Source organism: Bombus fervidus, chromosome 5 (genome assembly GCF_041682495.2).
Source record: "Bombus fervidus isolate BK054 chromosome 5, iyBomFerv1, whole genome shotgun sequence".
In the NCBI taxonomy this organism is placed as follows: Eukaryota; Metazoa; Arthropoda; class Insecta; order Hymenoptera; family Apidae; genus Bombus; species Bombus fervidus.
In genome coordinates this window covers 6,900,420-6,927,855 of record NC_091521.1, presented here as the reverse complement: position 1 = coordinate 6,927,855, position 27,436 = coordinate 6,900,420, and the positions used below count along the sequence as shown (strand labels likewise).

At 30.3% G+C, this 27,436-nt stretch overlaps 7 protein-coding genes across 10 annotated transcripts; 4 read left to right on the top strand and 3 right to left on the bottom strand.

Moving 5' to 3' along the window:
* Positions 1-320: 320 nt before the first annotated feature.
* On the top strand, positions 321-5,101 carry LOC139987720 (coiled-coil domain-containing protein 39-like). Its single transcript, XM_072004310.1, has 11 exons — positions 321-886; positions 1,181-1,606; positions 1,700-1,921; positions 2,076-2,267; positions 2,337-2,552; positions 2,615-2,998; positions 3,063-3,317; positions 3,422-3,904; positions 3,986-4,198; positions 4,276-4,564; positions 4,639-5,101. Exons 1-11 carry the CDS (start codon positions 671-673, stop codon positions 4,734-4,736), a joined length of 2,994 nt encoding a protein of 997 aa, XP_071860411.1. The 5' UTR covers positions 321-670; the 3' UTR covers positions 4,737-5,101.
* On the top strand, positions 5,010-8,253 carry LOC139987733 (S-formylglutathione hydrolase-like). Its single transcript, XM_072004330.1, has 5 exons — positions 5,010-5,161; positions 5,447-5,517; positions 5,755-6,132; positions 6,253-6,478; positions 6,542-8,253. Exons 2-5 carry the CDS (start codon positions 5,447-5,449, stop codon positions 6,722-6,724), a joined length of 858 nt encoding a protein of 285 aa, XP_071860431.1. The 5' UTR covers positions 5,010-5,161; the 3' UTR covers positions 6,725-8,253.
* Positions 7,417-9,774, bottom strand: Rho-7 (rhomboid family intramembrane serine protease rho-7). Its single transcript, XM_072004328.1, has 10 exons — positions 9,559-9,774; positions 9,233-9,345; positions 9,056-9,143; positions 8,783-8,972; positions 8,578-8,679; positions 8,345-8,510; positions 8,047-8,264; positions 7,871-7,972; positions 7,682-7,779; positions 7,417-7,615 (listed from the first exon to the last, which is right to left on the bottom strand). Exons 2-10 carry the CDS (start codon positions 9,246-9,248, stop codon positions 7,519-7,521), a joined length of 1,077 nt encoding a protein of 358 aa, XP_071860429.1. The 5' UTR covers positions 9,249-9,345; positions 9,559-9,774; the 3' UTR covers positions 7,417-7,518.
* A 141-nt stretch (positions 9,775-9,915) lies between these two features.
* On the top strand, positions 9,916-15,366 carry Klp3a (kinesin-like protein 3A). Its single transcript, XM_072004303.1, has 14 exons — positions 9,916-10,099; positions 10,756-10,981; positions 11,077-11,512; positions 11,600-11,865; positions 11,949-12,389; positions 12,458-12,845; positions 12,962-13,328; positions 13,399-13,687; positions 13,781-13,917; positions 14,058-14,243; positions 14,325-14,492; positions 14,586-14,768; positions 14,838-14,914; positions 14,993-15,366. Exons 2-14 carry the CDS (start codon positions 10,756-10,758, stop codon positions 15,003-15,005), a joined length of 3,177 nt encoding a protein of 1,058 aa, XP_071860404.1. The 5' UTR covers positions 9,916-10,099; the 3' UTR covers positions 15,006-15,366.
* Positions 15,367-15,759: 393 nt separating this feature from the next.
* Positions 15,760-16,647, top strand: Rps23 (ribosomal protein S23). The gene is made up of 3 exons (XM_072004156.1): positions 15,760-15,875; positions 16,060-16,219; positions 16,331-16,647. Exons 1-3 carry the CDS (start codon positions 15,872-15,874, stop codon positions 16,596-16,598), a joined length of 432 nt encoding a protein of 143 aa, XP_071860257.1. The 5' UTR covers positions 15,760-15,871; the 3' UTR covers positions 16,599-16,647.
* On the bottom strand, positions 16,373-18,431 carry LOC139987658 (uncharacterized). The gene is made up of 6 exons (XM_072004151.1): positions 17,976-18,431; positions 17,833-17,891; positions 17,640-17,765; positions 17,396-17,569; positions 16,974-17,162; positions 16,373-16,898 (listed from the first exon to the last, which is right to left on the bottom strand). The coding sequence occupies exons 1-6, from the start codon at positions 18,211-18,213 to the stop codon at positions 16,758-16,760; spliced, it is 927 nt and encodes a 308-aa protein (XP_071860252.1). The 5' UTR covers positions 18,214-18,431; the 3' UTR covers positions 16,373-16,757.
* A 595-nt stretch (positions 18,432-19,026) lies between these two features.
* Positions 19,027-27,226, bottom strand: Kto (mediator complex subunit kohtalo). 4 transcript variants are annotated; one of them, XM_072004145.1, is made up of 12 exons: positions 26,493-27,226; positions 25,703-26,415; positions 24,643-25,423; positions 24,242-24,567; positions 23,608-24,139; positions 22,928-23,521; positions 21,132-22,846; positions 20,613-21,038; positions 20,071-20,542; positions 19,697-19,980; positions 19,464-19,625; positions 19,027-19,392 (listed from the first exon to the last, which is right to left on the bottom strand). In XM_072004145.1, the coding sequence occupies exons 1-12, from the start codon at positions 27,034-27,036 to the stop codon at positions 19,186-19,188; spliced, it is 6,756 nt and encodes a 2,251-aa protein (XP_071860246.1). In that variant the 5' UTR covers positions 27,037-27,226; the 3' UTR covers positions 19,027-19,185. The 4 variants fall into 4 exon arrangements, with proteins under 4 accessions (XP_071860246.1, XP_071860245.1, XP_071860248.1 ...); XM_072004144.1 differs by having other exon boundaries at positions 19,027-19,398; positions 26,493-27,225; XM_072004147.1 differs by having other exon boundaries at positions 19,715-19,980; positions 26,493-27,225.
* Between the last annotated feature and the right edge of the window lie 210 nt (positions 27,227-27,436).

Here is a 27,436-nt window from a genome sequence, read left to right as displayed (position 1 = left end):
AATTTAGAAAACATATACCACGATCATATAAACAGAGACTTAAGACTAATCGATATTCATATATCAAAAGCATAGAAGAAACCGTTCGAAAATTGAGTCATAAGAAATCAGCATGGGAAACAAGAAGGTTTTTATTCTGTGCATGCGTGACATGCTATGAATTTCTCAGATAAAGAGAGAAACACTCTACTCATCTATATCTGTCTCGCAAGAACAGGAACTTTATTGTTTTCCATGTTGATTTTTCACAGCTCAATTTTCGGAAAGTTTTCCCTAGCAAATATCAAGAGTTATTTATTTGACCGTATGCTATAAGTATAAGCTGGTATAAGATATAAATTCTGTACACAGAATATCTTACGTTAGAGCAGAGAGGAATTTCTTCTCTAGCTGGGCATAATAAAGACAGATAGATAATAGCAGAGAGACAACTTCCTCTCTGGTAATAAATAACCCTTGAAAACGCGATCTCTTGAAAATAAATATGTAATCTAGGAGAAAAAATAAATTCGAACTCCAACTCCATACAAATTTCATATTAGGAAAAATATATGCATTTATTTTAATAATTCGTAAACCAGCACACATATTTTTGCAACAAAACTGAAAAATGGTCATAAAATAAATACAAAATTTGCTATAATTTACGCACTACCGTTATCGACAAAACATGGTTGCCATGACGGCAAACTATAAACGCTTTTTCTATACATTAAAATCTTTGAAACGTGCGTCAATTTATCTTTCAGAACATTGTTTAAACGAAGAATCAAAACTAAATATGACTATGAATAATAACATTGATGCAATTTTGACTGAGTTAGGGTGGAATGATGGATTTCGAATACCGGTAGCAAATGAAGAAAATAAACAATTAGAAGAAGAAGTAATACAATCATTTATGCTATACTAATTTCACTCGCGTTTTGCACATTATGTATAAATTCTTTTGTCTGTTCTGTTGCACGCTTCAGTTTTAGGCACAGTAAATTTTTGCACAGTAGTATAAATAAATATTTATTATAATAAATAATTAGTTTGGTACTATTATTTATTTATAGAAATATATAAGTAATATAAGTAATAGTTTGAAATATTACTTAATCTATTATTTTCTACGTATGCTATATTTACTTTGTTTAATTTTTCATAATATTTATACATAATTTTTTATTTAAAGATTGAAAGGAAAATGAAACTAAAAGAAAATTTAAGTACGAAACTCGAATCAACGGAGGAACGAATTAAGATGATGAAAAAGCATATTAACAATTTAATAACAGAGCAGAATATAAATCAAAAACTTTTAACCGCTCATTCGGCGCAACTTAAAACTGAAGACCATCATTACCGATTGAGTTGTAACACTGAATCGAGCCTTCGCCAAGAGGCGCGACGTTTTCAAAAGGAATGGCAAGAAGTAAATGAGATGGTAACAAACATTGAAAAAGAATTACAAAAAATGATGAAGAAAATAGAAACGTCGAAAAATACACTAAAATATGATGAAAAAAATCTACGAGAAATGGAGGAGATATTAAATGAAAATGAAAATAATAATGAATTAATAGCACAATATATGAAAGAAGACTTAAAAGAATATAAGGTAAAAGAAAAGTAAACAAATTTAAGAATGAAGCACTAGTGTAATATACATACAAAGATTTCATTGTATTTATTTGATTTTTCTGTTATTTAGGAACTGGAATTAAAAAGACAGAAACTTAGCAAAGAATTGCAAACATATCGTGATTCGATTATTAAAACAACTAATGAAGCGCGGGAAGTGGAGATTATACTTAGTCGAACATCTGCATTGTATAATCAAGCATTGATAGAATACCGGCAAATGTTTAATCAATGGAAAGAAAGCGTAATCATGTTACAACAAAGAAATAATGATATCAAGAAAGTCATTCAAGTATAACTAAACATTTCATTATGTCTTTATATTAAACAATAGTTTTAGTAAAATTTAAGTATTTTTTATTTTTTATTATACTTATTAGCTTCAATTAAATTTTAACTGTATTAATTGTAAGTAATATAGTAATCATAATAAATTATTTGGCAAGGAAACCGAAGCATTGTACGAAATTTCTCAAGATAAAAAAAAAGTACTTCAAGAATCAGAAAAATTCTTGATGGAGCAAATTGAAAATAATAAGCAAATTCAAGATTCAATTAAAAAATTAGAAAAGGAGCTTACTACAATGAAGGAAGAACAGGGCAACATGAAAGAAATGATTACTTCATACGAAAATCAAGTAAGAATATAAGTTAAAGTACTTCTAAAGTCCTCCTGCTTAAAATCTTTCTCTATTTTAACATTTTAGCTTGTTATACAAAAAGGTATTGTGAAAGAATTGACACAACGTGTGCAGCAAGTAAGAGCTGACATAAAACATAAGGAATCACAAATTCAAATTAAAAATGCAAAAATAGAGAAAATAGATAAACAAGTAATAGATTTAACTGCAAAATTGCAAGACATTACCAATCAAAAAGTGGACATTGAAGAAAAGGCAAAAGAACTAGAAGAGATGATAGAGGTATTTATTGCTAAATAATTGTTGTTATATAAAATAAAATAATATATTATGAAACAATATAGGAGCAAGAGAAAAAAAAGTCTAAAATGACTAAAGAAATGAATCGATTACAAATGGCAAATTTACGTGTAATGAATCAAATAAAAGACTTACAAAACGAGAATAAAGTTTTAAAGATGGAATATGAAAAGGAATCTAAAAAATGTGAATATTTAGACAAATTACATACCAAAGAAGAACATATTTTAGAGGATAAAAAGGAAGTATCGTACCAAGCAGAATTTGAAGTACGAAAATATGAGATGAAATTGAACAGATTAAAAGGGCTTGAATATAACAAGTCTGAAGTTGAGAAAAAACAAAAAAAGATTGAAGATCTTCAAAATACTTTAGATGAAAAAATGAAAGTGTCTAAGTTATTGCAAAAACAGATTGCTACTTTAGAAGTAAGTTGTTTCAAAATAACTTATTTATTAAATAATACACTGAACCTATTTGCTTATTGTATAGGATAATATGAGGAAAATTTCAAATAGCATAACACAAGATAACAATGAATTAGAATATTTACAAAATAAAAAACAAGATCTTGTTCTTCTAATGAATGCAGGAGAAAAACAATTAAAAGCTGCTCAAAATTGTTATGAAGAGAAACAAGTAGAAGAAAGTATGCTACGACTTAGAGTATCTCAAATGGAGAAAATGATGTGTAATATAGGAGAAAATGTTTATGATTTGGAAAGATATAGACTTGAATTAGAAGCAGTACGTTTTTCATAGGATAATACTTTTAACATTAATAAAAATATTAAATAATTAGCAATTTAAAATATTAAAGTAACATATATAATTCTGATAATATTTTTTAGGCAATGCGGGAACGAAAAGCAGAAATTGTTGTACAGAAGGAATCTCTAATAGTACAAAAAAGAATTGCAGATGGTGAATGTTCAGAATTAAGAAGTGCTATTGCTGAGAGAAAAATACGAATAAAGCAATTACAGGCAAGGTATGACAATTACATAGCATTGTTAGGTACTAATCCTGATGGAACTCCAATGAGTACTACTCATATGAAGATTCAAAGTGCACAAGAAAGATATCTTTTACAAGAACAGGGTGATCAATTAGATGAAACAATAAGAAAAACTGAAGATGAAATTCAAGCCATGGAAAATACATTACGAGTAATAAATGTTTGTAATGACAAATATAAGGTATCCTTAACAACAGATGATCAAAATAAACCAGAGATAGAAGAACATAAAAAATTGGATGAAGAACTGCAGAATGCAGAACAACATTTGAAGCAAAAAAAGGAAGAATTACAGTGTTTAACTGAAAATATGCAGGTATTCTACAATATACTTAGTTGAACATAATCTTAAAAAATAAGGAGTATATCCAATCATAAAATAAAATGATTTTAATAGAAAATACAAAATGACTATGTGAAAATTCTTGAAAATATAGAGGAAACTCAAGAATGCAAAGAAAATAAAAACCAATATTTAACTGACTTGAAACATCACATTCGTGAACAAAAAGAAAAAATATCAAGAGCTGATAAAAGTTTACAGAATGCCCAGAAAAGTATTCAACGATTGTATGAAAGTACAGGAGACAAAACTGTGCTTATACAGCAGGTTTGTAAACTACATAATGTGTTTTGTAGTAACTATAAAATATATTATATAAACTTATCTTAATTTACATTCAATAGAAAGAGATAGAATTACGTGAACTGCAAGAACAAAATTCTATTGCTTTGCAAGATATTGCAGAATTTACAGTTCACCACATAGAAGTTGAGCCTTACATTAAAAAATTGTTAGCATCACAGAATATAGAATTACCTACAAATTTATTTGGCCAATCGTCAGGATCCAATCATTCTCATAGTAATACAAACTTATCAGAATGTTTACCAAAAAGTACAAATAGAGAAAGTGTTTATGGATCATCTAAGGGAAGTACTAGAAATGTCATCAATATAGAACCAGAATTTGAAAGTATGTCCATAAAAGCATATATAATAATTTAAATTATAAAAATTTATCAGTCATCTAAAATTATTATATTTCAGTTGTTCCAATACAAAGTACATCAAGGAGGAATATAAAGCAGAAACAATTATCTGTAGAAGCTTCCGTGCAAGTACAATCAATGAAAAAAGCTTTTTAATATAATTTTTTAAACATTGTATGTTAACTTATTTCTTATTATATATATTTACCAGGAATAGCATGTAAAATAAGAATTTTAAGCAATATTTAAAAGATAATTAAAAATGTTAATGAAAAAATTATCACCAAAAATGGGACTTTTAGAAATATGGAACCCATTTAATATATATTAAAACACCGGCTAATTACTTTTAGGTTGTATTACTTTCTTTCATTACAATGAAGTATACATAACTTATACTATAGATTCAGCATATACGAGTGTTTCCCAAAACTGTTATCAATTTATTTGATTACGCATGCATCATGTTGATTATGTATAACTGATAGTTTTATTATATTAGGAGTTTTAGAACTCATAACTATTCAAAGTCCGTGGCAAATCACAGATAGTGTACGTAATTTTTCGCATTATAATAAAAGGTATGATAATCACAATAATACCTACTTTATATTTTAAATATATTACAAAATTAAGGAGGAACAAAAAAAAAAGTTAATTTAGTAAAATAAACCTTTCTTTTTTCTTTTTTATTTCAAATAACACAAGATTTCAAATGTGCCGAATGATTTCAATTTTTTATTAACCCTACATAACCCTCTGATAATGAATGAAATAACGATGTTCAAACAAAATTATTGAAATATATTTAAAAGTAATTAAAATGTAAAAATTTAATTAGTTCTAACATGGAAAAATGTTTCCAGATGCCAGATATTACCGAAGTTTCTAGCAACAAAGTTTTCGGCGGATGGCAGAAAGTCTATTCGCACGAAAGGTACTGTGTAATATTATATTCTTTATATCGAAATTATTAAAACGCAAGATTATTTAACGTGTAAAATATTCTAAAAATGCTCAATTTTACATAGTCATAACTTTTGAAATAGTGGATTCCTCGCCTTAAAACTTGTGTTTTCGTATTATATACATCGAAAACTACAAAATTGCAGAAAAAAAGTCAATAATTTTTGGTCTCCTGGAGTAAAGTTTAACCAATTTTTTTATAACACAGCTATGAATTGGGATGTAAAATGAATTTTGGAATCTTCCTTCCACCGCAAGTGGAAGAAGGACCTGTACCCGTCATTTATTGGTTATCTGGCTTGACATGTACAGAAGCTAATTTTGTTCAGAAAGCAGGTGCACAAAAATATGCTTCTGAACAAGGAGTAATCTTAGTTGCACCTGATACTAGCCCTCGTAATCTTAATATACCTGGAGAAGATGATGATTGGGATTTTGGAACTGGTGCTGGTTTTTATGTTGATGCGGTAAAGGAGCCTTGGAAAAAACATTACAGAATGTATAGCTATGTTACTAAGGAGCTACCAGCTTTGATTAATGAAAAATTTCCTGTTTTACCAGACAAACAATCCATAATGGGTCATAGGTAAACAGTGGGACAACCATTAATTATTTAATAATTGGATTACTTAGTTTCTAATTCGATCTATTCATTAGTTTTTAATAATGAGAATCTTTACATATAATTTTATTTTAAATTCTATAGTATGGGTGGACATGGAGCTTTAATATGTGCTTTAAAAAATCCTGGTTTATACAAAACAGTATCTGCTTTTGCACCTATAAGTAATCCAATTTCATGTCCATGGGGGAAAAAGGCTTTCTCTGGTTATTTGGGTGGAACAGAAACTAATGCTGCATGGAGAGAATGGGATGCTACAGAATTAGCTAAAAAGTACAATGGACCTCCTTTGGATATTTTGGTTGACCAGGTATTATACTATGATATTATATTATGAAATAAAGTTTTGTAATAAATGAGTATATAATTTTAGGGAAAAGAAGATAAGTTCTTGAAAAATGGACAATTACTACCAGAAAATTTACTATCAGCTGCAAAAGATGCTGGATTATCTTTAGTTCTTAGATTTCAAGAAAGCTATGATCATAGTTACTTTTTTATATCTACATTCATAGAAGATCATATTAAACATCATGTAAAATATCTTAAATCTTAATTTAATATATGTACTTATTTTTTCTATATTTTTGTCATTGAAAAGTAAATCTTAAATAAAAATAAACGTTACAATAATGATAATAATAATAATAATAATAGCTCAAAAGAGATATAATATTTAATTATATAGATTATGCTATGCAAAATATAACAATTACTTATTTTTATTCTGTGTATGTAGTATGCGGAATCATTCCGAGACTTGAGAACTCAAGCTTTGGTACGAATCAGAAAAATTCAGAGTGATTCCCTATTAAAAAATATATGACCCTATTTAGAAAAATGATGATCTTAAAATCTTCCCACTACTCGACCCATAAAAAAATAATTTGTACCATATGACGTCCCCTTTCGAACCAAACAAACTTTTGTTAAAACATTTTTTTAATAACTTCAATCCCTTATGAGGTATTGCAGTTCTCACACGGAACACCCTGTATGTAAGCATGAACTCAGATGCAATCTGTTCAAGAAACCAAGATCTACTTATTAGGAAAGGATATAATATCGTTCCTGATTTATTATTATCGAATCGATTCAAAATGACTCTCGGAATCTTGAGTAATACACGTATCGAGATCTCATCTGCTCCACCCGAATTTTGCCAATCCATCCCATATTGTGTATCTTCTTCCTTACTATAAAATTTTTAATAATTTTATTATAAATTATAAAGAACAAAATAAATACATTTTCTTTCTTATATAATTCCACTTCTTATAACTTTCAAAATTTTTTATAATATTACAAATATATAATATGTAATAGTATTAATTTTATAACAAGGAGGTATTAATTAGATCTAGGTGGTTCACGGATTTGATGCCAAAATACTAATACTGGTTCACGTTTTTGCCATATATTGGTACTACCCCACATTTGCCAAAATCTATAACAAAGAATATATAATATAAGAAAATATATAAATTTTTATAAATTTTGTACAAGGGCTTACATTCCAAATAATGCTCCACCCAAATGTGCTGCATGATCAAAACGTTGCCAACGCATAAGGCATCCCAAAGTATCCAAACCCATTATAGCTTTCATGACCTGATCACATAGATATTTTTAGTAAAAGATATATAATCTAATTCACATATAAAACTCAAACTTTATGTAGTTAAAATGAAATTACACATACCGTACTCGCTGTAAATTTGAACATTGGAAGAAAAATAATAGACAGGTATGCATTTGGAAACTGAGTACATACAAATCCAAAGACACCCATTATTGCTCCTGACTATGTTGCAATTATTAGTATGAATATTGTTACATTTAAAATCATATTTGTATTAAATTTTAATCAATACTTACAGCTCCCAAGGAAGGATCTCTTATTCCAATGGCAGCTTTATATAAATAACTTGAAAAACTAGATACTACTCCACTAATTAAATAAAGTGCCAAAAATTGTTCTCTACCCAGTTGAGCCACAGCAATTTTAGAGAAGCCATATAATACATACATGTTGATAATTAAATGAAGAAGGGAACAATGAGAAAATATTACAAACAACATTGGCCAACATCTACCTTGATTAATAATATAGAATTCAATACTCTTATATATACCTATATTATAATAAATATTTTTAAAGATATGTATTACTCACTACTGGTAGGAGTGCATGAAAAATATCGATACATTGTCAATCGAAATGCTGGTACATGCCATGACAAAAATATCAACACATTTAAGAAACATATAGGAATAAATATTCTTTCTCCTTCTGATAAGTTTTTCCACCAATTCTCCATTGTATGTCTCCATCCTGTTCGCTAAATAAAGTAATATGTAGCAATAAAATATTTTAATAAATCTATATATGAGTCTCAATATACAAACATGTATTCCCCATTGTTTGTAACTTCTGATTATCCTATAGGTTTTATCTCTGACACGTTCATACTCCCAAATGGCAGTCGCAATAAATGTTGTTGCACTAAACTGAATTAAACACAAGAAAACTTATAACACTAAAACAATGGATTATGTTTAAATTAACTTAGTATAAATTGAAATAAAATTTAATATGTTAACAATCTCTTACTATGATAGTAAAGGTAAATGGTTTCCATAAATTGGGAAAATATCTTGATTGCTTTTTAAGGAACTCTTCTGGTAGTGAATTTGATGATTGTGATAGTTTTGTTTTACCTCTAAACTTATGAAAATTTCTAATTTGTTTATATCCTTCAACTATATATAATTTAGGTTTAAACTTTATTGCAGTAAAAACACTGAAAAAAAATATATAACTATAAGTAAGTAATATGAAATCATTGATGAATATAAAAATTTGAGATATAAAAAACTATCTTACCATTTATATGTACTATCGCCTATATGTAAAAATGACCTAAGAGCCATATTGTAGGCCATCCAAAAACAGTAGAAAAATATCGTCAATCCTACATTGATTTTATAAAAAAAATTTGTCACATAATATTATAGTCGGATACTATTCACTCCTATCGTTAATTCTTATAATAATTCACACTTTTTATAAAAATCATTTATGTCAAGTTTTCCCATAGGTTTAAAAATAAACAATTAGAAATTTTTTAATGTAGTTGTTTTCCAATTGTATGATTAAGGCCGCACCCCTTTTTACTGTAGATATATAGCCATAAATTATTTTAATTTGTACGAGAGTTTATCACAAATCAAATGTTATAGTAGTTGACGTATGAGTTTGTAATCTGCCGTAATTCTTTCAAGTAGGTATATATGTTAATTATATATCAGGTATATATATATTGTAATATATGTATTGTATATATATGTTGTAATTATAGAACGGCATAAATTATACTTACAAGTAACTGCAATCGTTTTATTTATTGCTTAACATGTAATGATTATGTTATTAAATACATACGTGAAAATTTTACACTGAAAACCTTAATGCCAGTATCACAAGTATGTATTCCCATGCATGAGAATTAGATATGCTAAGGATAAGAAAATACGTTTAAACGAAAAAAGAAATTATTTTTCTGTTCTTAATTTATGCTTTTTACACACATTCATTCAACTTTCATCATATTAATAAAAATCTGTCCATGCTTGATTTTAACAGGGTTCCTAAATTCCGTCGACCAATTAGAAGTATTAAACTATAGTCGAAGAAACTTACATGCGAATCAGATACTTTATTCGAAACCGCATAATTTCAAATACATCGGTAACGGTCAACGGTTGATTCGATTTCAAGCAGTCTCTGTTCAAGTTTAAAATTAACTGATTCAGCATATTTATCTCCGATCCACTGTGATTAAAAAATAATTTTTTGTTATTATTGCTACTGTACAATAAGGTATAATTTATATAAAGATATCACTGCTTCACGGTGAACGATTCAAAGGTAATTAATTATGATTATCTTTAACAAAGTCTTGTTTAAAATTTATGGGGTAAATCAGGTAATCGTTCCAAATGAATATGTTCTAAATGAAATGATATAAGTATTTGTTAGAATATTTTGGTAGAGCTTATAAGGTTGTAAAGAATAATGATTACAAAACGTGGATTTTAATAGGATTGTGGACTTCCAAGAATTATGAAACATAGGTCTCAACAGGATTACGCATCTTTCAAAGTTAAAATATCCCCAACAGTGAAATTTATTTCTTACTAATGCAATTAGTATATATAGTATTATACAATTAGTATAATTAGTATATTATCTTATTTACTTATAGTGGGGTAAACATGCTTTAATGTTTAATATTAGATCTAGAGAAAAGGATTCTTCAATAACTTTTAGGTCAGTCTCAGACAAATGAGCTTTTGTTTACACTATACTATGAGCATTATCGTGTAGTATTGCTTGGACTGCATATATATCTTTCCTACTTCCTATACTTACAAAACTAATGACATATATGCATTTAAAACACGTAATATATACGTATCACAGTGAAGTAATTAAAAAAGGTCTTCTCAAAATTTATGAGGACGTCATGCATCAATAGATTGAGCAAAGTTAATAAACATTAAAAGATAAACATTTTATTGCAGATGAATGAAGATGCAGTTAAAGTTGCTGTTCGCATTCGTCCATTAATAAAGAGTGAAAATGAAAGAGGATGTCAAACATGCTTAGATGTTGTTCCTGGTGAACCTCAGATTGTTGTATGTAATACAGCCAAAGCTTTTACATTTAATTATGTATTTTCTCCTAATGCTACTCAAGAGGAATTCTATAATACGGCCGTTAAAAATATGGTAGAAAATATTTTTCAAGGTAAAATTATATTAAAACATAATTCTGCAAAATACTGTAATTGTATTTTATTTTTGCAATTAATGTAGTAGTATATTTATATACCTTTTTTGCAGGCTATAATGTCACTATATTGGCTTATGGCCAAACGGGAAGTGGTAAAACTCATTCAATGGGTACAAATTATATTGAAGAGGAAGACATGGGCATTATACCTAGATCGGTGAATGATATATTTGATATAATTTCATCAAAGGAAGATTGGAGTTTTAAAGTTACAGTTTCATTTATGGAACTTTATCAAGAACAATTATACGATTTATTAACTGATAAACAAAGAAATCAGTCTATTGTTGAAATCAGAGATGATGGTAAAAATATAAAGATTGCTGGACTTGTAGCAAAAGAAGTTAAAACTGCAACAGAAGCATTAAACTGTTTGACACAAGGATCTTTAGGACGTGCTACAGGTGCTACTGCAATGAATGCTCAAAGTAGCAGAAGTCATGCAATATACACTTTATGTGTATATCAACATAAAAAGAATGACCTGTAAGCAATATACCTAGAAATTACAAAATAAGATTTATTTATAATATATTTAAATATTTTGTTCTTTTCTATTTTAATATAATCTAGCAATACAGCAACAACTGCAAAGTTTCATTTGGTAGATTTAGCTGGATCTGAACGTAGTAAAAAGACACAAGCAACTGGTGAAAGATTTAAAGAAGGAGTTAATATAAATAGAGGTTTGTTAGCATTGGGTAATGTTATATCTCAATTAGGAGAGGGTGGCCCTGCAGCATATGTTGGTTATAGAGACAGTAAACTCACAAGATTATTGCAAGATTCTCTTGGTGGAAATTCCATAACATTAATGATAGCATGTGTTAGTCCTGCAGGTTATTATCATCATAAAATTTAAAATATTTGTATTTAATACTAATGTTCAAAATAACTTATCTTTTATATAAAATACTTTCAGATTATAACTTGGATGAAACTCTAAGCACATTAAGATATGCAGACAGAGCATGTAAAATAAAAAATAAACCTGTAGTTAATCAAGATCCACAGATTGCAGAAATAAATCGTCTAAATAAACTAGTACAAGAATTAAAGCTTGCTTTGGTAGACAATGAAATTAAGGTCTCATGTCCACTGGAACATCAGGAACTCCATACAAAAAATCAATGTTTACAAAAAAAAATAAGGGATTTAACGGAAAAGTTGAATAGTAATTTAATTGAGGCTGTAGTTATGTATGAAAGGGCAGAACTAGCTGAGCAAGCTAGAGAAAAAATTCAGACTGACATGATAAAGATATTAGAAGAATCTAAAAAGCTTTTGGATGATTTTGATAAAGATCCTAATAAACATAATGAACATCGTTCAAGACTGGAAGCTTTGTATTTAAAAATTCTTGGTAAGTAACACAAGGAAAAGTTATTGATATACAGTTTCTGAAAATATTTCCTTATTTATGATAAATAGATATTCAAAACGATCAGAAGAAAACATCCGAAGAACTCATAAAAATATCGTCTGATAATGCAAACACATTTACAATAAACTCTGAAGACGACCCAGAACAGACATGTATGGATGAAGTATGTTCTCCAGATAGTTTAGATGATTTTCATGAAAAACAGGAAGAACATACTTTGCTCCAAGCTAAGAGGAATGACGAAGTTCAAAATATCAACAAAGAACTTGCTATTAAGGAAAGTCTTATACATCAGCTTTTAAAAAGCTCATCTCTAACGATTGATTATTCCAAAGAAATACAGGAAATGGAGCAAGAGATAAAAACACTTCAGATAGAAAAGGAAGAACTTCTGCAAGCTTTACAGAATGTACAAGCAAATAATGCTAAGTCAAAGTAAGAAATTTAATTAAATACAAAAATTATTATTTTTAAAATTTTCTTCATTTACAGCAATCATTAACTTAGTGTTATTTCTTCAAGTTTTTAAACTTATTTTGTTTGTTTTACAGATTGGCAGAAAATAGACGTAAAAAGGTACAAGAATTAGAGAAAAAAATAACGGAATTAAGGCGAAAGATATCAGAGCAAGATAGGATAGTTAAAACGAAAGAAAAGCAAGATCAACAAATAAGAAATTTATCAAACGAAATGCATGTGTTAAAGCAAACAAGAATAAAATTAATTAGACAAATGCGCAATGAATCTGATAGATTTACAAAATGGAAGGAATCAAAGGAAAAAGAACTGAACCGTTTAAAAAATCAAAATAGAAAGCAAATGAACGAAGTGACACGTTTAAAATTGTGGCATAGTAAACAAGAAACCGTTTTCAAAAGAAAGATGGAAGAAGCTTTTGCTGTTAATAAAAGACTAAAGGTAATGAATTAAGATTTTTGTTTGTAATGCTTTAATTGAACAATAATTTTGTCTTTTACTTTACTTTTAGGAAGCTTTAGATTTGCAAAAAAGAGTGAGAAAAGAAAAGATGAATACTAATACTGATAAAATTCAAAATTGGTTAACTCAGGAAATAGAAATATCAGTGAGCACCATTGATGCAGAATATTCTCTCGAAAAATTAATGCAAGATAGAGCATCATTGGCGTGCATGTTAGAAAAATTTCAAAACGATGATGATGTAAATGGGACCAAAATTGCTGAACTTACTGAATTTCTAGATTTACGTAATACGCAAATTACCGATCTCCAACAAAAAATAGTTGAATCTGATCAAGGTAAATGTTCCATTCGCTAAATGTACTATATATGTGTTAATGTAATAAGTTCCCTCGTTCAACTATTAATTGTATACATGTGTATCTATTTAGAAAGTAGAGCACATACAAGATGGCAAAAAGTACATACAATGGAAGGAGCAAAAATTGCTCTTGAACTATTATTTAAACATGTTACAGAGAGTAGAAGAAAGCAATGTGTAAAGGAATACGAATACAATGAGCTTCAGGTTTGTATATTTGAAAATTATAGATTATTTAAACTATTAACTATTTAAAAGTTTACATGAATTAGACAAGACTCTTTTAAGTTCAATATCAACAATCTAATTTGAAATTATTATGTTTCTAATAATAAGCGTAATTTTAGGGAAAGTATGAACTGTTGCAAGCACGATTGAATGAATACCGGGTCAAAGAGAAAGAAAGGCGTATGTCAAAACAACTTGCATTAAATGATACACATAATATTAAAGAATACGAATGTGAAGATAACAGTAAATTAAGAGAAAAATTGGAATTTTACAAACAAAAATGCGAAGAACTAGAACACACAGTTAATATACGCTCTTAATTTTATTATTGATAAAATTAATCCTCCACTAAAATATTATAAATTGTTTTGTAAATTTTTCAGCTCCCACGTAAAATTCAGAACAAGGAAAATGTGAAACCCAAAGCTATTAAAAAGGTACAGGTTGAAGATATTCAATCCGAAACAGATGATAGTACCATTGAAGATGATGTTGAAAAAGATCCAGATTGGACACGAACACCACTTTATAATCGTATACGGAGTCTTTTGGTAATTCATTGAAATGAAGAATTTATTACCTTTGATATTTAAAACAATGTTCTTTATATTATTAATTCTAAATAATATAATTTTTATTTTCAGGATACAACAAAATCTTCATCACTTGATCGTAATTCATTTAAACGGACATCAGATGGCGATGCAAAATGTAATTGTAAAACAAGTTGTGCTACACGAATTTGTCGTTGCCGTAAAAACAAAACTATATGTGGCAATAATTGTAAATGTGTGGAAGACCAATGTCAAAATAGAGATAAAAGAAATGTAAGCTTGTTATTCCTTCTAATAATAATCATTTAAAATTATTTCATAATCTATCATTATTATCTTTAGTTGAATCGTACATTATTTATGGATCAGTCAAAAGAAGATGAAAAAGCAGAGGACGATGAATTTCTAAAGAAACCAAGGTATATTTCAATTATATTTTTGTAATTTCATCCATACAATTATATATTATATATTAAATCTATTTTTATTTCAAACAGACTAGTGGACTGAATATCATCATCATCAATAATGCAGAGCTCAATTTTCTGTAAGTGCAATTTGTGTGCGACATGTTTCATATTAAGAACATTTTACAAACATTTTACATTGTAACACTCAAATTTTATTTATTTATTTTCTTATTTATTTATTACTTTTTTATTGATTGCTTAATTCAATATCTTACCTTAACTGAATAAAATACCTTATGTTCTAATATTCAATTATATTATATTATCTTATTTATTTAAGTGCACAAATCTTATTTTGTCATATAATTGTAAATATATAATGTAAATAAATTTCGCTGCAAATATGCTTATTAGATATTAAAATAATAAAATCTTTTACTTGATTTTATAATAAAATATAATGTCTTATGCATTTTTCCCAATCTTCTTTTGTATGTATGTTCACAAATCCTCCAAAAATTACAAATCCTATCATGATGCAATTAGAAGTGCTCATACTTCTAATTTTTATATGCATTTTATTAAATTTCATAATTTCATGTGGCAACTGCAATGTACATATATATAAGAGAAAACATATACAATATTAATTTTAAAAATTAGAAAAATAATTCAGTCATATATATAGCATATTTTTTTCATATTACGTGTAAAATATATTTTTCGTATTATAATAATTAAAAGAAATATTTAGATAAGTCTGCTCGTTCCTAACACACTTATAAGATTTTAATAAAATACTAAAAAATAATAACTTATTTTTTAACATTTATATTTATTGATCTTTTGCTACATTTATTGCAACAAACATATTTTTTATTTAAATGTGACGGTAAAATTGAAGTTCATATGCATTTCCGTTAATGGACGATAGAACTCTTCCGGTTATATAGAACTACGAACAAGATGGGTAAGTAATCGATGTTAAAATTATATTGTTTTTAAAAGTGTAAAGCTTATGTTATTAAATATGTGTTGCTCTCATCGATTGTTCAATTTGTTTCAATTATAATTTCGTTAAATATTTAATAGAAAATTCTGAAATAACAAAATGAAAATGAAATGTATTAATGATCTAACGTTTTGGTTTGCAGGTAAACCTCGTGGTCTTCGTACTGCACGTAAGCATGTAAACCACAGACGGGATCAACGATGGAATGATAAGGACTACAAGAAAGCTCACTTGGGAACAAGATGGAAGGCCAATCCATTCGGTGGTGCTTCTCATGCTAAGGGTATTGTTTTAGAAAAAGTGTATGTATATTTACATTATTAAATCTCTTACTATATCATATTTATAGTAATCTCTTTGAATTGAAATGAATTTCTGCATCAAATTTTAATTAAGTGGTTGTATGTTTTTAGTGGTGTAGAAGCCAAACAGCCAAACTCTGCTATTCGTAAATGTGTGCGAGTACAACTTATCAAAAACGGCAAGAAAATTACTGCTTTTGTACCTAGGGATGGTTGTTTGAACAATATCGAAGAAAACGATGAAGTTTTGGTCGCGGGTTTTGGTCGTAAAGGTCATGCCGTAGGTGACATTCCAGGAGTTCGATTTAAAGTAGTGAAAGTTGCTAATGTTTCGCTACTTGCACTCTACAAAGAAAAGAAAGAACGACCTAGATCGTAAAATCACTATCATGTATTTCTAATAAACCTATAAAAAATTTTTAATTGAATTAGTATCTTATTAATACCCATAAGTGCTTTTATTTTTATGAGAGTACAAAAATATAAATTTAAGGATTGATATTTTAAAAGCCACTTGAAAGAAAATTAATATTAGAAATCAATAAGTATCCACATATCCATTCTTAGCTTCTTCAGTATGTGTAACAATATTTTCAACAGTTTCATTCAATGGAGTATTTAATTTCCCTATTTCTTTTGGTATATTAGCATTCAATATTTCTTCCTTTGCTTGTAGAAACTAAATATTAAATAACATTTGTATAAATTGATATTAATTATATTAAATGTAAGAAGGTCTACAAAAGTACAAAACCTGTGTTAAAGAAGAAAATTTTGAATATATATCATTAATATCAGCATCCATGGAGTATGATTTATTCTTCACACTTTTTGCGTTAAATGGTGACCATGAATCAATGGATGAATATGCTTCTATAAAATTCTTTTTTTCCTCATTAAATAACGAATCTCGATCATTTTCATTAGTTTTCTTTTTTTCATCCTGTATTTCATATAATTTTATATATTATTTCAAGACAAAAGACATAGAGTATTATAAAACATCTACTACACCAACAAAGGAATGATTCTATATGACAAATGAACTGAAAAATTAAGACAGTTTTTTCATGTCTAGTTCACATTCAAAATGATACTTTTTGATGAGGAATCATTCTTTTTGCAGTTGTAGCAATAGTTACAGATCACTTTATATAAGTTTTTTAATGAAATTACTTTTGAAACCTGTTCCACTACACGTTCTTCTTTTTTAGATTCAAAAGTTGATAATAATCCTTGCTGTTCATTTAGATCCTTTTGCAAATTTTCAAAATACTGCATAGATTCAGAATAATTTAATTTTGGTTCAACATTACATGTGAACGTATTTGAATCTTCATTGATATAGACCTAATATAAAATATATCTGTAAATATGCAAATTATATGCATACATGTTTTGGATGTATTTATTTACATACGTTTAATATATTATCAGTGGATTCTTTTTCATCATATTCAGTATCAAAAGACTTAAGGAATAAACATTTCATAAAGTCCAATAATAATCTTAAAGTTGGAAGTTGTTCTTTTAAGAGGCAATTTCCCTGCAAAAGAATAATTTAAATTTTTCTGTTGCCAGTAGTACAAAAAGAAATTATGTAAGACACGAACCAGTAATAATTTTTTATCAGTACAAATTCCAATTTCAGAATAAGATCTTAGTAACTCTTCTGCAAAAGAATTATAATGCCTTTATATTGAATATATTAAATATTATTTAATTACAAACTTCTAATGTTATTTAGTTATAAAACCTTCTAAAGCAGCGCCTTTTAACTTTTGTAATTTGGAAGCTATCAAGGGAAACTTTTCAGCCAAAAGCCAAGATAATAATGAAAGTCGATTCTCTCCATTAAGAATTGTTGCTTCTATATTGTTTGCTAAAGCTGTTGTAATTTTTGGATATCTTATTTGTACTAAGGTGTTATAAATATCAGTCATAAGTTCTTCTGTATTACTCATTCTCGTACATTTCTTTTCTATCCTAGTCATATGTATAAATTATATTTTGTTATATATCTATTTTGATTTTTGATATAATTCCTTTCCCTTCGAGATTAGATAACTAGTTACTAAGACAAATATAAAATTATAAATCACACTAAATCACTTATTACATTGAACACGTAACTCCGTGACCTAACCCACGGTCATGTAAACGATTTAACGATTTATAGTACTTTACATGACCGTGACCTAACCAATTTTTGTAAATGACAAATAAGATTAGTAGTATTTTCGTACACATTTGTAATTTCAAAATACATATAAAAGTATACGTTTACAATATTGTTATAAAATGAACAATTTTTATATTTTAGAATTTTTATTTCGTAACAAATATAAGAAAATTTATATGTGTATGTGTATAATTTGTATTTGATTTATAGTAACTCAATTATAAGGTATATTTTTCATTATGAAAGGTTTCTTTTTTTTAGAAATTGTTTTTCTTTTTTATATTTACGATGTTATACTTGATATAATTCTTTAATATTACCAGCGAGTATCTAAATTTTATTTAATTTATTGTTTATTTGTTGTTTATTGTTTGTTTGTTATCTATAAATAAATTATGTATGCGTTAAATATATATATGTATTTCATATAGCTAAGATTACCATTAGTTTTACATAATTTATATCTAATTTATTATTAGCCTTACAAAAAGAAAATTTATATTCTAATTTATTTGGTTTGAGAGTACAGGAATTACACAACATTTCTAAACAATTATCACTGATTATTTTTCATACATTATACACAATGTTAACGTTAAAAAGAAGTAAAAACGAAAGAAATAGCTTTTAAGACTTTTCTAAAATTCTGGTCTGTTTATTGCCTCTTCAATGGCACGCTTTATACATTCACACCGTAAATTAAGTTACGTAATTCTTCTGATTCAGTCTACACAGTTTATGTTAATTATACAATATATTAATTAATTATATACAGATTAGATTACTAATAAGGCGGTGGTTGATGCTGATAGTGTTGCGGTGGTTGACTCAAGTGCCGTTGTAAATGCGTCACTAATTGTGGAGTTGGCTGTTGTCCACCGGCATTACCTTGTTGTTGTTGTTGCTGCTGTGCTTGCTGTTGCTGCTGTGCCTGTTGTTGTTGTTGCTGCATTGCAAGCATTTGTTGTCTCATGCGTTGTTGGTTTATCGCCTGTTGCTAATAATGTAAACGATTATACACACAAATATACGAACAACTTTTTATAGCACAGTAAACCTTACCTGCTGGAATTGTTGATTTTGTTGTAAGCCGACATTAGTAGTGCCTACTCCCGTTACACCAACTGTACCAGGTTTTCCACTGGTTTGCCGATATGGTGGTGCTGGTTGACTTTGAACTCCACCTCCCATTGGACCCATTGTATTCATTGTAACATTTGGAGCCTGAAAAATATCAATAATAATTTTCGATTCTTTATAGTAAATACTTTTTTTATTAGATTCATTTTATCTACTTTTCTTTTAAATGGTACCTGAAGGTACGGTGGCCTCGTAGCTCCAGGTTGCATACGTTGTTGTGGTATATACTCTTGCGCCCTTTGAGGTCCCATCATTTGCTGCTGATTAGAAAACATCATGTTCTGTTGTTGATTCATTAAACCTTGTTGCTGCTGCTGCTGCTGTAACAACTGCTGTTGTTGCTGTGCTTGTTGAGGTGCTTGCTGTTGTTGCTGCTGCTGTTGTTGTTGTTGTGGCATCATTTGTTGACCCCCATATCCTGCATAATTTTGATTCATTCCTGTTAAAAAATATAATTATAATATCTTTATATATTATACTACCAAAGTAATTATTATACATAAAATAATAAATTGTAATATATAATTACCCTGTTGCATTCCAGTGTAAATTCCTTGTTGTTGCGGTTGTTGTTGCTGCTGTTGCGAAGCAAACATTCCTTGTTGTGGATTGATATTTGGAGCTCCATGTTGAGCTCTCAATTGTTGTCTGATGAATTGTTGTCTCTGCATTCCTTGGAACGTTCCTGGCCCAGCGACAGGTGCGGCATTTGCTTGTTGCTGAGAGCTTATTAATTGATTGGACGGTAGCCGTAAACGTAACATGTGAGAAAGCGCCTGTTTTGATTGATTGTTCATGCCTGGTCTGTCATATCTTGGTCCAACTGGAGTTGGTGGTAATTGTTGTCCATATGCATATGGCTGAGCTGGTGCGTGAGTTTGCTGATTGGTGTACCAAGGTTGTTGATGTTGCGGTGGTTGACCAGTAAACATCCCAGGTTGTTGGCTAACGGGTACTTGCTGATTTCCAAATGACATTTGTTGTAGTTGATTTGGTGGTTGCTATTTAACACATAAAATATATCAAAAATTGAAATCAAATATTTTAAAAAATTAAATAAAGAAAAAGAACCTGAATTTGTTGTGAAACAGGTGTAGTAGGTGTAGCAGCTCCCCTATTCTTTCTATGCTTTCGTGTCTTCATAGCTTTCCCTTTGCCATTGGTAATAGCATTACCAACTCCACTACTGCCAACACTACCTGTTACTCTTCCAGGAGAATCGATACTCATTGGTGTATCAGCTTTGCCAGGTTCTGATTCCTTTTTATCTGGTTCTAAATCTTCCGGAGGTAATGGTGGTGGCTCCAAGTAATGGCTAGGAGGTCTAATTTGACTATGTGTATGATATCGTAAAAGCTTATGAGCATTTTGGTATGTAAGAGGCTTACGTTCCAATCGAACTGCTCTAAACCAAGCCCAGGAAATTGGTGCTGGATTTTTATGACCTTCTAATACTTCCCATGCAGATACCCTTTGGGAATCACATACTTGTAGACCCTAATTTAATATGCATATATTTTTATATCATTTATTTTGTTTGTTATTAGAGTGTAGCATTATATAGTACAAATATGAAGTACTTCAACCTACTTGTTTTTTATCAATACTATCAAAACCAGCTATTTTATTTCCTTTTGTGTCTGTCAAGCATCCAACCGGCTCACACGTAATTACTTCCATCGTTAATTTTGGCAGTGGTAACAATTGTCTGACATATCGAATACTGGGAGAATTTCTATCGCCAAGTTCCTTTTTCAACTTTTTCATTAAGTTTTGATAATGTTTTTTATTTTCATCCTTCTCGGACTGCGAATCGGAAACTAAAGTAGAATGTATTAGGGTTGCTAACATATCTATGACAGTAGTAAACAATCCAGAATTATTATTTAAATCTATAACACCATAGCTAACCAGCTGAACCAATAAGATAGCCCAGTCTGTGGTAGCAGTCGTATTTCTTTGTATAGTATCAAAGACTCCACCAACGAGACTAAATCTCAATTGCAATGCATCTTGTAACACCTCTCTCGTCTTAGGATCTTCGGTAACAAAATTTTTCTCCTCTTTGCTAATGTTCAAGAATTGCGATAGCTGCGAATGCAGAGACATCAGAAGGCCCTCTCTTTGATCGTCCTGACCTTTGAGACAAGTGAGTACTAACGAGAGAAATGGTTGATGATTAAACAGAGATGGCGATTTCGATCTACTTCTCTCACGACCTGCCGCTGTTTTTGACCAATTACCGGATTCTAATACCTGGCCCGCTACTTTTAAGACTCGACCTTGCACTGCGCTTGGTAATTTTGAAACAAGCGGTGCAACTAACCATATCGAACCAGACCGTTTATCTGGCTTACTTGACATAGTATTCAATTGAAACACATCGATTGCAGCTTTGGCAACGGTATCCAACCACTGTGAAAGATCGCTCGATCCTGGAGGAAATTGTTTGTACATGAGTTGTAGATCAAGCCATGACATTCTTAAACTCCATTGTTCCAGATTTTCCAAAATGTTTGTTATGTGAGTCTTCTGGTCAATAAATGCGTCTGTAGAAGTCTCTGGATAGCAGATCATATGAAGTAACCGTTGAGCTTGACGCGGTGTCAGCATGTTATCGAGTAACATATCGGGATGACAAAGTTCTTCTGGGTTTTGTAAACATCTTTCTAAAACCCACTCTTGGCTGCAGATTTGTCTGAGGACATGTTGTGCAAAGTCTGACAATCCTTTCACATTTTCCGTAGTCATTCCAGCGCTGCTGCTAGATGAAGATATTGCTAGATCAAGTCCCAAGTCATCGCCACCTCCTAGAATATCACTGGTACCTAGAATATGACTGATAGACAATTCGCTTGGTCCACCTGTAGTTACCCCAACACCAACACCAACACTAGCTGGTCCTCCTGCTTTATTCGAATGATTTATCGGCACATCTGGTTTCTTTGGAGGTTGTTTACCAGCAGTTGCATCGGCAACAACTAAGATAGCTTTCAGTACAGCTAAAACCGGACCGACCCTGATGTTATTGTGAGCAGCTGCCAGTAAGTGTCTATCACAACTTAATTTTATACTGTAACCCCTGGAATTTCCATTCGGTAGAGGGTGAGGACTTGTGCTCACGGAATAAAGCGCCGGTTGGGGACATTCGACAGTCTTGAAAAGCCGTAGAAGCAAATGGCAGGTTAAACGTGCTCCAGCTTCAGCTTCCATATCTGCGTCTCCGCGACCTTCATTACAAGCTTTAACTAAGGATGGTAATGCTATATGCACGACAAAATCCTCCAATGAGAAGCAGTGTCTTGCTATAAATGGAAAATATTATTTTAGTACTTTACCAACTTTTTAAAATAACATAATGCATTAAAATCATTTAAAAAATTTACCAATTAAAATTGACGTGAATACAGCCAGAGAGTTATGTATACTTAGGTCCTGTACATCAACCTGATTTAACACGTCAATATAAAAGGCGGAACTATTTGAAGAACAACAAAGTGCCATAAGGACTCCGAGCCATTCGGCATTAAGTGCATTACAACAAGCTGTTAATTCCGCGCATGTTATCGCAATGTCATTTAATTTATCATTATCCGTCTCACTGCAAACTGCAACTATTGCGTTACAAACAAAACTGTAACGATTCGCCGGTGTCTCGTTCAACTGTCTAGCCCATTGCGGTTCGATTTTTCCACCGCGTCTTGGACTGGTAAAAACGTCTACCATAAATTGTGAATTATACACATGACTCGACGTTGTTGGTTGTAACGTGCTGTAAAGAGCTGTTCGGATTTTAGGATAAGCATTGCTAAATGCTTCAACTCCATGTGGTTTCGTTTTCAGCAACGAACAAGACGAGTATAAATCGTAAAGATGCGCTAATACACATCGTTCAGCAGAACTACAATCACTAGGATTGGATACATGCTTTACAACTTTACAAAGTAAATCGAATACCGCTGTTGTTTGTTCCGGAGATACTAAAATAACCAAGTTAGATATAATTATCATTCCTATTATTTGAGTACTTTATAAAATAATGAATTTTGTTATGAATAATACTTACATAACAAACAACAATGATATCTTCTTAATACTCCTACAACATATAAACTTAAACTTGTAGTATAGCTTCTAACAAGCTGACTGTTTCTAATTCCCAACTGTGTTTCAACTTCTGGTAATTCCTTTAGTATTTGAATGCAAACATCTATTAGGCCATATATATTTAACGCTAATTCCATTAAATCGAATAGAAATGCTACATGTTCTTGGACTGGTAAATAAGACGAACCAGCCAATGCAAATGTATTCAACATTTCTATAACTTGTGTCGCGCATTGCCACGTCACTACGTGTTGATCGAAATAGCTGAGATTCTGAAACTTCAGCGTAATCGCTTCAAAGTTGAATTCACTCCGGGAATGTTTCTTTACTTTACCACCTTCTGCAACGTCAATGCTAAATTTTTTTCCGAATAATTTACATACTTCTTTCGTCATTTTTTTAACAATATGTCTAGCGTCGTCTCTAACGCGACCTACTCCATACAGTAATACATGTCGTTGATTACAGTCATGTTGACTGCATGTTTCATCCTACAAACATAATATTATAAAATTAATGCCAACATCATTTTAAAAATTACAGGGTACATGTTAAATTTTGTATAAAATTGTTTCAATCAAATACTAATTTACTTGTGGTAATGGGAAATGCGTTGTATACAATAAATGTCTACTGTGACTTGATGGTATTTTTGAATCCAGTCCTTCTTGAGTTCCATGCCCAGCTAATGCATCTTCTTTAGGACTGTCAGGTGCATCCATGCTATTTTGTTGATCCTCTTTGATGTGTTGTAATAATTTATCCAAATCATCGTCAATTTTACTGTCATCATAATCCATCGTTCGTCCGTGATCTGGTACTTCTAATTTTGTTGGTTTTAAATCTATCCCAGTAAACAAGCTGTCTTCATCGATTTGTTCTCGATTACTCGGAGTTCCAGGTTTGCTAGCCACAGGGCCTAAATAAAATAAAATAGTAAAATATGTATCTTTGGTAATAGATGATGGAAAAATTTGTAGAAAGCTTATCTTACCTTGTATGAGATCTCCTCTTGAGATGAGTGTACACATGTATGCGTCGTGTGAAAATACATCATGTCTAATTAATTCTGAAAATAAGTGAACCAAATTCGTGAACTGAACTTTTGATTGAGTTGTTGTATTATCTAGTACCGGGGCATCCATGTCCAAGAATTTCATAAGTAATGATTGAAAAATTGGAAGCACGGGTGGATTTCCATTACTACAGATGCTGTCTTTATCATCGTTATCGTTCGTTTCCCCAGTAACTTCACTCTGCCGTTTCTCCAGCAGCTTTGCAACTGCCATTGCTCTATGCTCTCCCCACCTTTCTGCGCTCACTGCCCATTCGCATAGAATTTCAACTACAGCAGAATCTTGTTGCGGATTATATTCCGTTTTTGTATCTCGTTCATTGGTATTATCTTTTGGAGGTGATGTAAATATTTTAGCATACAAAGTATCTAACGAATTAGTAGAATCCATTCTATCAAAACTATGCCGATCTAAAGCATCTAAGGCTGCCAGTACTTTAGTTGTTGTTATTCCAGCACTGCTTTGCTGCCACTTATCACATGACCATTTTCCTTCAGCAGCTTGAGATCTTGCTCGAATATTTTTTTGAGCAATTTTCAGTTGTTTTATTGTAGGATTAGTTGCACTCACAGGCGGACATGGTAAAGATGTAGGGGGACATGGTAAATAATCTAAAGGAGAACCATTTAATACAGATGGAGCTTTTCCTTCGCCAACGCTATTCCACACTAATGCAGTAGGACATTCTAGTGTTATAACCTGATAGAAAAATAAGTTTATACTTTTTTATATTATTTTATAGTATAAATTTATAATATATTCTTTTATATTATTTTTTTATATTATTCTTGAATTATTTTTAGATCAGCATGTTCCATGTTAGGTGAATATTTGATAGAACAAAACCACTCTTTGTTATATTCTTCAAGTAAGGAAAAAGACACCGAAATTCTATTAGCGATTTAGAATAATATTATCTCTTTTTAGTTCACTATTGGCCATGGAACATGTTAAATAATACATAACATGCTATCTTACCTGTATTATTGTTGACAAACTATAAACCACGTCCCTGTGATGTGGACAAGACAAATAGTCATTAAAGGCAGCAGTTAATGGATTTTGAACTTGATTAGCAATGGTAGTGTCTTTCCCACTGTTAACATCACTTTTATTTATGGACGGACTTTGTGGATTGCCATTGATTTCTATGTTACTACACATATGTGCCAATTTGCGGCAACACAAATATGCCAAACGTCTGGCTAATAATTCAGATTGCACGAATTCCTCTAAATACTGCAATGCCAATGGTAACAGAAGTTTCAAAATACCATTTTCTGAAGGAGAAGATTTAATTTTATCTAATAATTCTAGAATCCATTGTAGTAATTCTTGCCTATCTAATAAACCTTCTTCAAACATATACTTTGCCAATTGTATGCAATAATGCCATTGTTTTAATGCTAATTTATGTTCCTCGTTCATAGTATTTCCAGTTGCTACTTGGTTACTTGAATTTGGTGTAGCTGGCTGATTATTAGCTACTCCATTATTATTATTAGCATTATTACTAACATTATTGTTATTGTTGTTATTATTATTGTTATTCCCAGTGTTGTTCCCACTGCAAGAATTATTTGCAATACCATTACTACTAGTACTATTTGTTGTATTATTATTTATATAATAATACTCCTGTAGTTTTGAAAGCTGATCCTTCAAGAATTTAATAAGTGTTCCTGTCCATTCTAAATAGAGAAACAAAGAATAAATATTTTAATTAAATATTTTGATTTCACTAATATTGAAGAAGGTCTTTGTTTACCTGTAGTTGGATCAGGTAACTGCCTCTTTTTTGTTTTGGCTTCTGAAACTGCTACTGTATAAGCAGAGCTAAGTTTAATGAACCAAGCTGCTCTAAGCATTGGTACTTGATATTCACAAAGCATCATGAATATCTCTTCTTTCTTATTGAAGTTAGGAACTTTCTTAGCAAGAGCTATCAGTGGTTTACACCCAGACAAATCTTTGAACCAGGCCTCAATGGCATTTTTTGTTCTAGCAGTTACTGGCCAAAAATTATCTTTTGGATTGATTTGTTGTCGTTTCCTTGCAGTGTCTGGCATCGTAGAGAGCTCTTCTTTCTTAGCCAAAATTGCATTGAAATATGCTCCAACTTTGGCAGCAGTGACATTATAATGTCTTGCTGTCCCAAATTCCTCTGACATCTGGGGCATTGTAGCAAAGCCCAGTTTGACATTTGTGGACGTAAGTTCATCTTCTTTCTGTTTAGGTTCTTGAGGATAGACGTCTGGCGGCCCTAATTTAGGCCGTTTTAGTGGCCTTTTCTCATACAATATTCCCATCATGGTATAAGGAAATAATCAGAATCGACAGACGACTATCGACATTGTTTAATTATACAATAGGATGAAACGGTTTCAAAGTTATGTAGTGTTATCTGAGACTACGTGTGACATATAACCTCCGTTAATGACATATTTACAATTATTCAACACCACTGTCGTTCAACCAACACTTGTAATGATAGAATTACTATGCATACAAACATTTCTAGATGGCGTGTCGTTATTAAAATCATGGACTACACGAATGTATAGTTGCGCTTTGAATTATCGTCAGAGATGGATAATCATCTCTCATTTCTACATTGCATGTTATTTACTGATATGTAAATTCTAGTCTATGATTTTAATATATATCAGTGCTTTTATCGTATTTAGATATTTTTATGAATTAATATGTCAA